At 40.5% G+C, this 12,125-nt stretch overlaps 2 protein-coding genes and 1 pseudogene across 2 annotated transcripts; all 3 read right to left on the bottom strand.

Moving 5' to 3' along the window:
• Positions 1-158: 158 nt before the first annotated feature.
• Positions 159-798, bottom strand: LOC140937096 (uncharacterized). The gene has a single exon (XM_073386628.1). The coding sequence runs from the start codon at positions 796-798 to the stop codon at positions 220-222; it is 579 nt and encodes a 192-aa protein (XP_073242729.1). The 3' UTR covers positions 159-219.
• Positions 799-862: 64 nt separating this feature from the next.
• On the bottom strand, positions 863-2,376 carry LOC140938239 (uncharacterized; annotated as a pseudogene).
• Positions 2,377-7,725: 5,349 nt separating this feature from the next.
• On the bottom strand, positions 7,726-11,198 carry LOC140936294 (EH domain-binding protein 1-like). Its single transcript, XM_073385742.1, has 5 exons — positions 11,060-11,198; positions 10,093-10,227; positions 9,337-9,433; positions 8,533-8,606; positions 7,726-7,834 (listed from the first exon to the last, which is right to left on the bottom strand). The coding sequence occupies exons 1-5, from the start codon at positions 11,160-11,162 to the stop codon at positions 7,743-7,745; spliced, it is 501 nt and encodes a 166-aa protein (XP_073241843.1). The 5' UTR covers positions 11,163-11,198; the 3' UTR covers positions 7,726-7,742.
• Between the last annotated feature and the right edge of the window lie 927 nt (positions 11,199-12,125).

The raw sequence follows: 12,125 nt of genomic DNA, 5'->3' as shown, positions 1-12,125 counted from the left end.
AACCGCAAAACCGCAAAAAAATTCGGCCTAAACCGAAATCCGCATACAAAACCGTCAAAAACCGATACAATGGTGACAAGTGGGGGATACAGAGCAAACTAAACTAACACTAATTTCACCAAAGTATTTGAATAATAATAATAATAATAATAATAATAATCTTTATTTCTTAAGATAAAATCACATATCCTAAGTTACAATATAAACTCAAAAAACTATTTACATATCATATCTAAAAATTATTCTGTTACTAAAAACGTTCTTAAACCTGTCAGTGTAGATTCTAGGGACAGAGACTGACGTATTTCTAAGATTGTACCTCATGTTCTTTTCCTTAGGTAAAAACTTGAAGAACGGGCATTCGGGGTCATTCGATCTTTTTTTGTAGAGTGTCTTGTCCGCCTTCTCTAGCAAATCCCTGATATTTACATTCTTGGACATAAACTTTCTTTTCATACACCGGTCTAAAAAATTCTGTATTACAGAAAGGTCGGAATCTGAGGCACCATAAACAGGCAAAGCGTAAGAAAAATTTGGTAAAACTATTGCGTTAAAAAGGTGATCTACTTCCTCCTGGGACATTCCTTCCTTACGTAAAGATCCTAATACGAATAATGACTTGTTTGCCTTAATTACCTTCGCACGCACATGACTACTGTATTTACAATTTTGTTGGAAAGTAACACCTAATATGGATAACTCTGCGCACTGCGGTATGTTACTAACTAGCGCGATGTCCTGACTGAAACCTTTCTTACGGAAAATAATCTCCTTGCATTTTGTTGGATTGCATGTCATGCGATTTTTGGCTGGACCAGCTAAGAAACTGATCCACCAAGTCGGTGCGACACTGGCCGTTTCCCTAAAAAGGGACGATAATTGTAGAATCATCAGCATATTTAAACAAGGCTGGGCGACCTTCTAGATTGATCTCCAAGTCATTAATAAACACGTTAAAAAGATATGGCCCACTGACACTACCTTGTGTCGTACCCCTATTGACCTCACGCCACTGTCCCTCAAAACCGTTATAAACTACTCGCTGCTGGCGTTTCTCGAGAAAGCTTAAATACCAGTTCACAATAAGGGGATTCAATGGCAACTGCCTAAGCTTAGATGACAGGAGTTCATGATTGACACAGTCAAATGCTTTACTAAAATCCATTGCAAATACTCGGACGGCTTTGCAGTCTTGCTCGTCTAAATGGCTGTAGATGGTGTGCTGCATGCTCAAGAGCGCATCAGTGCAACTCCCCCCTGTCGTATAAGCAAACTGTGTTGAACTCAGATGCTGTTCGACAATGTCTCGTACATGGATGTTATACACAGATTTCTCGAACGCGCGTGCAATTACAGGCGTGATCTTAATTCCTCTGAAGTCCTGCTTGCCCTTAGGGATGTCGATCTTAGGGAGGGGCGTTACGTGGGCCCTTTTCCACGAGGAGGGCCACTTGCCAGTTTTCAGGGAAACATTCCAGATCTTATGAATGACACTTGTGAAGATCTCAGCGTGATCCCTCCAAATCCAAAAGGGAATGAGATCTGGTCCCATAGCGGTTTTCTTCAGATGTTGTAAGCAATTCCACACACGTGTCTTTCTGATATCTGAGGGGCTTCTAAGCTCTTATCCACAATAGCTGGTACAGGCTTCGTATATGCGTCATCAGTGCACAAATCGGCGAAGTAGTCGTTAAGCTCCTCCAGTGATTTGGTGTCCAATGTAACGTTAGCAGAAATGCTGCGTCGTTGGGACAAGTTATCTACGTGCTTCCACCATTCTCTGGATCCGACAGGTGCTTTTGCGAGTGTTCTTCTGTTCTTACTAATCAATTCGCTTATTTTCTTCTTAACCTCAGCCAGCCGATCTTTATTGCTTGGAGCTATTCTTGACTTTACCCTCATTAACGATTTTAGTAAGGGTGTCATCCACACCGGATCACGCGATGACATGCGCACTGACCGCAACGGCATACACTCATCCATGTGGTGTTTAATTTTTGCTTCCAAATTATTCACTGCCTCCTCGACATCATTTAAGTTTAAGACACTGTCCCAATTCTCACTTACTAGTTTTAGGTACAATCCCTCCTTACGGTGTCTTCTACAATCCCTAATGCGAACGTTTTGTCTGATCGGCTTTAATTTCGTTCCTGCTGGTAAAATGACCGCTGTGTGATCTGTTTTTATGGACACAAAGTATGGAATGCTCTTTGCAAATAAATCCGGCCGGTTTGTGAAGACCTTGTCCAAATACGCATCGCCTCTTGTTGGAAAATCTACAAGAGAGTCCCATCCTGTCATTACAATAAGCTCATTAGTGTCAAGCCGATTAACATCGCCTCCGGCAACAATAGTCAAACCAGGATGTTGATCTAGTGAATGTCATGGACTTTGTCTGAAGCCTTCGTATCTTTTTGTGTCTGCTTAAATCATAGGCTTTGTTTCTGCCGCTCTCTCGAGCCCAGACTTTGCAGCTCAATTTCCGAAAATCCGCTAGTTATGGAGCCTAGTTAACTTAGGAGAATTTGCACACAAGTCCTCTTTAGAATTACAATTTTGCAGTCGCAAAAAGCTATAGCTCTGGAAACTTCAATCGAAAATCTCTAATCGAACATTACCATTTGATAACTCCCTCCTCGTAAAAAAACGCAACACAATCCACTATTGCTTCTTCCGTTGCTGGCGCGGGAGGCACGTTGGAAGCCATAGCTCGCAAACTGACCAAATGGTCGCCCTGGTCTGCGAGGTCAGAGGCTCGCCGGGCGTCAAGGGAGACGCTTGATCCCCTACCATGACATTTATTTTCTCATACATTCCTCTAAATAACTTTGGCGTTTCGCGGCTATTCTAGACTACGAGTAGTCCCCCATTTTTCCTCAGGGATAGTAGAGCGAGCAAAACGCGAACGCGCGTGAAAATCAACCCACGCGAGAAAAGGCGACACGCGGCGGGGAGAGAAAAAATTTTTTTTCTCTCTCCCCGCCGCGTGTCGCCTTTTTTCGCGTGGGGTGATGTTCACGCGCGCTCGCGTTTCGCTCGCGCTACTATCCCTGAGGAAAAATGGGGGACTACACGTAGTCTACGGCTATTCGAGATTAAGTGCTGCTCAAATCGAACAGAAACCGGAACCCAAAATAGGACAAAATAGGAAAAACCAAAAACCACATCGGGTACCAAAACCGAAAAACCGCTAGTATTTTTCACGAAAACCGAAAACCAGATGCTAAAAAACGAAAAATCCGCAAACCGCAATGACCACCAAAACCTGTTTGGAAGCATTTTTTCTAGACAGGAGTCATGGGTTCCCGTTCTAGTCCGTTTATAAGCCCTCCTAAAACGCCTTACAAAGACGCACATGCGCAGAGGTTATAATCGGTTACGTACGATATCTCTTCCTATTTTACTTTCTCCCGCCCACTTCATTCTTTTGACGGCCCGGCAGCCTAGTGGCCCGGGGCTACCCGGAAAAAAGGAAGGCCTTGCCTTCCGAAATATTGGTAACCAAAAGCAGATATTCCAAACTGTAAAATCAGCTTTGCTTCTTTTGTCCGATGTTTTAATTACCGAGAATTTGTTTACCATGGCTAATTATTACACACCACATTTTCCGAATCAATATAAGCCCATAAAAACATCGGGATAAAAAAAATTGGGATGTTGGGATTGACGTTTTTTAGGGCCCCCTCCCTGACTGACCAGAATTGCTCTCTCATCACCCTGTCTCTGTCTGTCCTCCGCAGTGGCATCTTGGGGCCCCTAGGGAGAAGCAGAAAAAGCGCTCCTTCCCTTCGTCGCCTGCGTTTAAACTACAATCGTAACTACATGCAACACTTCTCGTCTAAGCGACAATACCAAAGCTTTCCAAGTCAAAGCCCTATAGCTGAAACCTCTCATAGGTGACCGCGACCACTGTGAGTGGTGACCAGTTTTATAGTCTAAATGTTGTTTGTCTTTAACGTCTTGGAAACGACCGTTTGACGCACGGATGGTCTAATCTCCATATTCTCTGTTTTAAGTAACGACATAGAACTACACTTGTCGTACCTTAAAATTTGCGCACAATAAATTCTTTTCCAAAAAGTATTTTAAAAGATGGAGAAATGAAAAAAAATAGATACTCAGAAAAATACGCAGTCAACCTTAGGAGAAGTTGAACATGAAACGTTTTTTTGCATCAAATGGAAACTCGCAAAAAAAATTCGAGCCCCAGATGGGGAAGAAGATAAAAAAAAGTGCTAGCTTTATTAACGATCTACCGCTAGGGAAACAAGAGACGGCGTAGAGAAATCTTGTCTATTTTCTCAGGCTACCCTACCCCCGTAGTTTGTCTATTTTCTCAGGCTACCCTTCCCCTGTAGTTTCTCTCCTACCACTTTCCTTTTACCCTCTGCACGTAGCAACTGCTCTCCCCAGGGGTGCGAGGTATAAAAATAACTGAGGTGATAGTGAAACCCTCCTCCTAACACCCCCATTTGTTTTGGCTCGACGCAAATTAGTGGGAAAACAATGCAGTGCTATAACGAGCGTTGCGCGGTTACAGTATTTTTTCCATAAACGGTCAGATGCGGGCAACCAAGAAAACATGACACTGTTTGCAAAATGCAAGTTACGTACTGGTCTTCTTTATTTACAATATTATCTATTTACAAGGAGTAAGTGATCCCGGCTGTATGAGGCATGCTACGTTCACACGAACTGATCCAAAGGCATTGATTTGGAGTCTCAAAAGAAACTGTTCCTTCTAAACACAAGTTATCTACCAATGGCTTTCTACTGGACTTATGAAAGCCCAGACGAAAGTGTCTCGTCGTTTTTGTACTTGGCCAGTCGAGAAAAAAGTTCAGGAATTGTACAAATGTAACCGAGCTCGATAATTAGCTCACAAAGCATTTTCTTTTCGGTATTATTTTTGCGGTTCCGTTTATCGTTTTCCCACGGTACGCGTTTCTTTAGTTGTGCTTTGTGGTTAGCCGTGCTTTATCTAGCTCTGTGATTTCTCCGCCTTTACACCCATAAACAGGAAAGAAATTAATTGATTTTAGCTCGCTTTAACTTGCCGCCATTGCTGTAGTTAACCGCGAAACTCTCCATTTGTTTCCTCCTATTGTATTAACAGAACACGTATGTATTCTGCGGTAAAGCGATAATAGTGTTTCGCAAACAGGCGTATTGCCAAAAGGAAGATTTCACTGTTTTGTGGCTTACCTAGCTATAGTTGTCCAATTGTATTGCTAATAACAGGATGCGAGCTGTTTGTGTTCCGCGCGATATAAATACGCCTGCACGTAGCGTTTCTACGCATTACTACAGTTCCAGTTGCCGCGTTCACTAGTCAAGCCGTAAGACATAGTTTTGTAGAGTTCTCCCCTCGCTGGAGTGGCGCTATTGCCCTTTTCATCACCCTTTTGTTCCCTTTTTGTTGCTTTATTCGGTTTTTCTAGTATTTGTTGTTATTGTATTTCTTTTCCACTAATTGGCCATTAAATTCTTGTTTGTTTCGTATGCGTTTTGTCTTTCATTGGTCGTCATTCGCTACCTCCCCTACTCGCGCGGCTCGGTCACACAAAGTAAAACGAAAAGAGTCACCATAGACTCCTCTGATCTGTAGTTTTTGTTTTGTTTTTACCCGGATCCGTTAGTTTCGTGAGAACATAGCTCCAGAAATCAGAGAGGTGGACAATTTGCAATATTTTTTTAGTGAACAATTAAAAAAGCTCACCAATTCTCGATTCCAAACAGCAATGCAAGCACAGTAAACAAATCAGTATGATAAAATATACACTTCAAAGATATTTTTGTTGAGACAGAATTTATTTTAAAGGAAAATTAAAACAAACAAACACTCTTGACCACGTTGTCGGTAGGATTGTATAGAATGACGTCAGACAGGCTTCGTTTTCCTCCATTCGTTTGCACTGAGTAAGTCATTAATAACCATGACGCAGCCGTTGGGATGTGACAACTTTACCTGACTACACCCAATTGTCTTTTTACTGTGCAAATATGGCTGATAGTATATCCTAGGAAAAACCAGCCTATTACATTGCAAAAAAGCTTGCATATAAATTGCAAAAAAGCCTACCAAACTGAAAGAAGCAAGCCATTAAATTGCAAAAGTGCAAATGTATGTTGGCTGGTAACAGTTTGGAAAATTGACGACAGGAAACGTAAAAAAAAAAAGGCAAAATAAAATTAAAGGGGCTATGATTAGTGCGGCATTGTTTAGTAGTAAGAAAACTTGGTATAAATGAACTTATAACGTAAAAGGAAAAGAAATGGAAAAAGCTTGACCGGCTTGCCGTGAGTGAAAACAAAGACAGTTTTTTAACGAAAGTCAAAAACGTCTAAGAGACAAGAAATTTGCACAGTAAAGATCTAATGAACGTAGTCACACAAAGAGTGTCATAAACGCATGCGTCACTATTAGGATGAACCCGATTGTATATCAGTAGTGCATCAGATTGGATGAAACCATAGCAACCTACTTAGATCACGTGACGGATAAAGTCATTCTACACCTTACAACATCAACGTTTTGTAATAGATTTTCAAAACCAAATCAAACCAAAAAAATGACCATTAGGAACTGATGCATGCATGCTGTTTGGAATAAGCTGTGATTAGAACCTACTGTGTTTTTTTGTTGTCTTGATCACATCTTAAATTTGTTCTGTCTGCTTTTGTCAGTTCAGGGCTCATACAAACGTTTCTTACTTGTAAGGAAAAATGACTCCATGGTATTAATCAAATACGAAAGAGTTACTTCCATTTCGAAGAAAAAAAGACAAAAATAAAAATTTGTCGTTCAGTTCAAGTATTAACAATTATACAATTAACTACTTCTGTTTTTTTTCTCTATTTACATATTTACATGATACGTTGCAAGAATAGAATAGAATCTTTAACCAAAAAAGGGGGAAAAAAACTTTTAAACCTGCTTTAAAAGAACTCGACTGAAGAAATACAGAATGTTTAGCTTTCTTCAAGGGAGAATGTGCTTTAGATCGAGACTCGGAATACAGAAGAAATATTAATGAAGTAGATTTCCTTTATCGACCAATACTTAGAGCTACTTATACAATTTATACTCTTATCACTATAAGTAGTGGTTTAAATTAGTTTCTATTTACACATTTATAAGTATTTGCGTTTTTACAATTTACAGCAGAACAGGAGAAAATCTGAAATCGAAAAGAATAAAACAAATCTGTTAGTCATTATTGGCCTGCTCCCAATGTATGGGTCTTCTTGGCTCAGTTGTTAAAGCACTTCAGGGCTAATGCAGAGGCCATGGATTCGAATCTTGTTGAAGTCACGAAACTTTTTCGGGTCAATTTGTAGTTTCTTAAATTGCAATTACTACTGCGACGATCATATCTTCGTTTTTTAAAAAATTGTTAATGATAAAATACAAAAAAATGGAAAAGTGATTTGGCGTGCTGTCTCCTGATTCCACTTAACTAGTCTACATCCAGTTTCCCTGATCAATCAGTTTTGTCTGCAGTTGTCTTCTATTTAGCCAGAATGGTTTACAATAGATGGAATCAAGAGAGGATATAGAATGATGGAATTAAACATTGGCCCAGTAAGATCAGATCCGCGACTCTTTTATGCTTGGGTGAAATAAAAAGCAAATAAGCATCCTGGAAATGATCTGCAGACATGGGTTACAATTAGAGAGTTAACTGATCTTAAAACAAAAAAAAAGACGCTAGTAATTACTCACCAAAGTTTTTTTCTGTTCAGCAAGTTTCTCTTTGCTTATCTTTGAGGCAATGGAGAATATCAAGAAGCTTGGCCTCTTGCATTTTGTGGTAGTCTGTTCTTCGCCAATCTGAAAATGTAACGACCAAATATCATTTGTCTTCAAACTGTTTTTTTATTAGTCCTTGGTACACGTTCGTTATAGTAATCCCTTGTTTATCAGGTATAAACAAGATAAACAAGAAAAGGCGGCTGTGCACCCAAGCTTTTTGGAAGGCGGACCTTCTCGTGTGCAGCTTTGTCTCGCTTGACTATTCCACAAAAACAACAACAACAACAACAACAACTAGCAACACCGACAATCGAAACCCTTTAAGGGTGGCCAATTTGCCTTATCAGCTGAGCTGGTAAAACGACAATTTTAAGTTTTACTCCTTCACTGACTGTCTAGGTGACACACTCTCACAGTTTGTTTCGGAAATGATCTCGGATCCCTGTAAACCTTCTGTATCGCGGTGATGGCCAAGAATTGTGCGTCCTTATTTTCACTTTAAATACGTTCTCACTTTCAATCTTTATTGGGATAATAACTTAATGGAAGTTATTGTTAAATTTTCGGGGAGTTTATTGTGGAAAAGCTTTCTGTTAAACGCGCCAAGTTAAATTGAAACGGAAATTAGCAACATTCCACTCTTCTTTCGATAATTCCTCCCACTGGTCAAATTGATTCAGGCACCACGTATTATTTCACCGGTTCGGCGAAACTATTGTCGATAACAAACAGTTCTTTTGTGTCATTAGCAATATGAATGAACAATGTTAATATACCTTCCAGTGTGAAGAAAAGCTTGAGTTCGTTTCTGAGGATATCACAACAATGCTCAAGATTCTCCTGTTTTTCACTGAAGAGATAAGTAAAAGATAAAGACATTTTTTTATATGAAGAGAGATATGCCAGCTTCCTTATTTACTAGATGAAACACGTCGCGGCGTTTATTAGATTTTTCGCGCTTCGGATGCGGTGTTAACTTTGCAAACACATTTCTTAATCACTGACAAAAATTACCGTAAATCATTTGTAAACATGTTAAAAGAAAGGTGCATTTAGTTCTGAAGTCTCGCTTTTTTTGCTGAGAAAGGAGAGGACGGATGTTGTAGATTACCAGGTTGAAAGAGTTCTAGAATGAACTCCGCATTTTTCTGATTGGGTGCGGCGTATTATCGTTGGCTGCGGAATATTGGTAAATTTGCTTCCAACTGCGGTGTTCATTTGAGAGAGGCGTTTATTCGAGTAAATACGGAATGCAATCATAGCAGTAGTAGTAGTGGTAGTGCACTGGTGTTTTCACATAAACCCATACTTGTAATACTACCCGTGAGAAGAGTTTGACTAGCGGTAATGAGGTTTTTGGCTTTACAATACGTTTTTCGTGAAGTAATTTGCCCGGATTACCCTCTTGGTGTGCCTGTGCACAAAACAGACGCTGTTATCACGACCCATGGGATACCATCCAGGACACGGTGTCGAAGCTTTATTACACATTGGCTTCTGACATTGTAAAGACTGACTTTCTTTAACGAGGCACAACAAAACACGTTTTGCCAGTAGACGATAATTAAAGTATCACTTACAGAATTTGAAGATCGGCTTTTCTCTTTGTCAGCCCTTCTATGTTACTCAACAAGATCATCCAGTCCTGTTTTAGACCATCCAACTTCTCTTTGCACTCTAAATACAAAATATTGATCGCATAATCATAAACTCAATTTTGACTGATTCTACAAATCATCTATCAACACAACTGGAACTGAAAAGCAAAGAAATAATACTAAGATATTTCAAGAAACTCAGTTGAATGTTGCTACCATCTCAAGAAGACTAGCGAGAGCTAGCCTGCTTAGCAGGCGCCGGTTTTTTTTCTTTTAGGGGCCCAGTGACCTATCTTTTGAATCCGTTGTTGGGGAAAAAGTTTGTTTTGTTTGGTTTTTCTTTTGCTTTTGTTTACTTCTCCATATTTTCAAAGTTACTGTAGCAATTTAGCAAAATTTTGCCGGGTTCGCGCATTAATGATTGATATGTTTAGCTGCGCTTGGCGTTGGCTAAAAGCAATGACCCCATCGACCGGAAGTGACATTGCACGTCCTTAGCAACGCGCGAGATCGCGCGAAAGATAGGTCACTGGGCCCTTAAAGACTAAGGAAGAAATCTCGAGCACACGCGTGCTCCCGTCAGGCGGCCTTTAAATAAAAGTTAACCGGCACCTGCTACGCAGGCTAAGCAAGGGCCTTGGCCTCAAGTCTATATACAGATTGCAGAACCCGTACTACTACTCATTAAACTGACATGCTTAAGCTTTTGTGATTAAAGGAATTAAAGCTTGAACTGACCTTCAATCTCCATTGCCTGATGCATTTCAGATTCTAGCATGACTGTTACTTTTTCCAAAGAAGCAATTTCTTCCTGGAGTGACTTCATCTCTGCGCTCACATAAGCTGACAGTTCAGGGTAATTCACAGACGCTGCTGAAAATAAACATAGAATATAGAAAAATAACCTATTAGTTCAGTAACTACTTTACCAACGAATTATGGTGAAATATTCTGATAATATTTCTTGAGAGCTTCTCCCTTTTTTATTTTCGCGGGGAGGGGGGGAACATGGCCTTAAGACTGGTTATCATCAGCGACGAGTCGGAATCGGAGTCGCAATCAGAAGCGTAGAACTTTACGATCTAGTGAAAACAGCTTTCTAATTCCGCTTACGACTCCACCGTTTACGATGTGTAGTGAAAACTAGGTTGTCCAAGTCGCACGCAGAAGCAGAAGAACTAAACCAATCACAAAGCGCGGGGACGTGCCTCATGATTGGTTTTATCCTTCTTCTTATGCTTCCGACTCCGGCGATCTGATTTTTACTAGATCGTGAGCGACGGAGTCGTAAGCGGCGTCGGAAGAAAATGGAAACGTTCTGATTCTCCCGACTCCGATTTCCTCGTTCTTATTACTCAGCTTTCGATTCCGATTTTTTAATTTTCACAAAGTCATAAGTACTCTTACGACTCCGCTTACGATTCCGACTCGGACTCCGTCGCTGGTGAAAAACCAGCCATTAGACAGTCCAAGGGACTCGTGCCTACGTCGGTGATCGGTGATTGGGCCTCCTCCACGCTAACTGCGTGACAACGGCCAGGCAATGTGTATTCTTATTACCCAAAAGTCTCTCAATATAATTTCTAGACAGAAACAAAGTCAAAATTTACTGAGCGCGCTTTTATAAATACTAGGTGCGCTCTAGAAAAATTAATTTCTCAATTACTACGAAAATTTTTAAATTTTCCTTGTTTTGTTTTTGTACCTTTTTTGGCACCATTCTCCAACAGCTTCTTGAAGAATGAAGACATCATTTCGTTATCGTCGTGTGAATCAGCTGAAGTATTTTGCTTCTTTTCACCAGGCATATCTGTCTTAGGTGCAGTGAGTTGACCAGATGTTCCAGAGCCATGAGCCTTATCAACATTTCCACCGCATCCAGAGTAGCCATCTTTATCTTCCTTGGGAAACAGTTCTGATGTCTCCTTCCCGCTGGCCTTCGGCTGTTTTTTGCCTTTTATAAACACACTGAGCTTTGGTCGATAACTTGGTATTGAATGAACTTCTTCGAGTGAAGCCTTTTCCTCGCCTTGCTCTGGAGCTAAATTGTTTCTTGTTTCCTGTTCACTCAGTTGTGTTGTTTCTGGTCTGGTTGACAACATGCCTTTGGATGCCAGAGATTGTTCAGCTGGTTTGGAGGTTGCACCAGAGGTTAAATCGTTTAGGCTTTTGGTCTTGCGACTATCTTTTTTTCCTTCAATATTTGCAGGTGTATCAGTATAAGAAGATTCTTTTCCTTCATCTGCTGAAGGTGTTATGGCTTTCACGTTGTTGTTGTTATCTTCAGCACAAGTCACGGACTCTGCAGTCTTGTGGCAGTTTGAATAAGCGCCCGGCTGCGGCGGTTGAGAAATTTTCTTTCCCACCTTTGCTTCTCTTTCATGACCGTTGTTAACACTGTCAGGTGTGTTATTTGCTCTTTCTTTGCTTCTTCTTTTCTTGTTTTTTCTTTTCCTTGGTGTATAAGGAATCTCTGATGGTTTATCAACAAAGGAAAACAGAAGTGGATCCATATGCTCCGCGGAGGACACAGCACTTTTGGCAATTCTATGCTTGGCTGATTTAAAAGCGTCTGCCATGATTTCTTGGAATATTTCCTTATCGCTTCGACTGTGATAAAAACAAGCAAAATATGAATTGGATGAGTTGAGACTTCAGCAACAGATCTAGGAGATTTTTAAGGAGGAGTCCAAATTTGTGCACATTTTATTTCCACCCTTCCTCATTTCGAGTAAGCAACAGCTCATGACAGCTTTAGAAAAACGTTATTC

Source organism: Porites lutea, chromosome 5 (assembly GCF_958299795.1).
Source record: "Porites lutea chromosome 5, jaPorLute2.1, whole genome shotgun sequence".
NCBI lineage: Eukaryota > Metazoa > Cnidaria > Anthozoa > Scleractinia > Poritidae > Porites > Porites lutea.
This window is presented reverse-complemented; position numbering and strand designations above follow the sequence as displayed.

Bases quoted from the DNA above. Each gene is read 5' to 3' on its own strand.
- LOC140937096 (XM_073386628.1), bottom strand. From the start codon at position 798: ATGACATGCAATCCAACAAAATGCAAGGAGATTATTTTCCGTAAGAAA.
- LOC140936294 (XM_073385742.1), bottom strand. From the start codon at position 11,162: ATGCCTGGTGAAAAGAAGCAAAATACTTCAGCTGATTCACACGACGAT. The intron at 8,607-9,336 runs GTAAGTGATACT...TTATCTCTTCAG, and splicing joins AAAGCCGATCTTCAAATTCT to TGAAAAACAGGAGAATCTTG. The intron at 7,835-8,532 runs GTATATTAACAT...TTACATTTTCAG, and splicing joins GCTTTTCTTCACACTGGAAG to ATTGGCGAAGAACAGACTAC.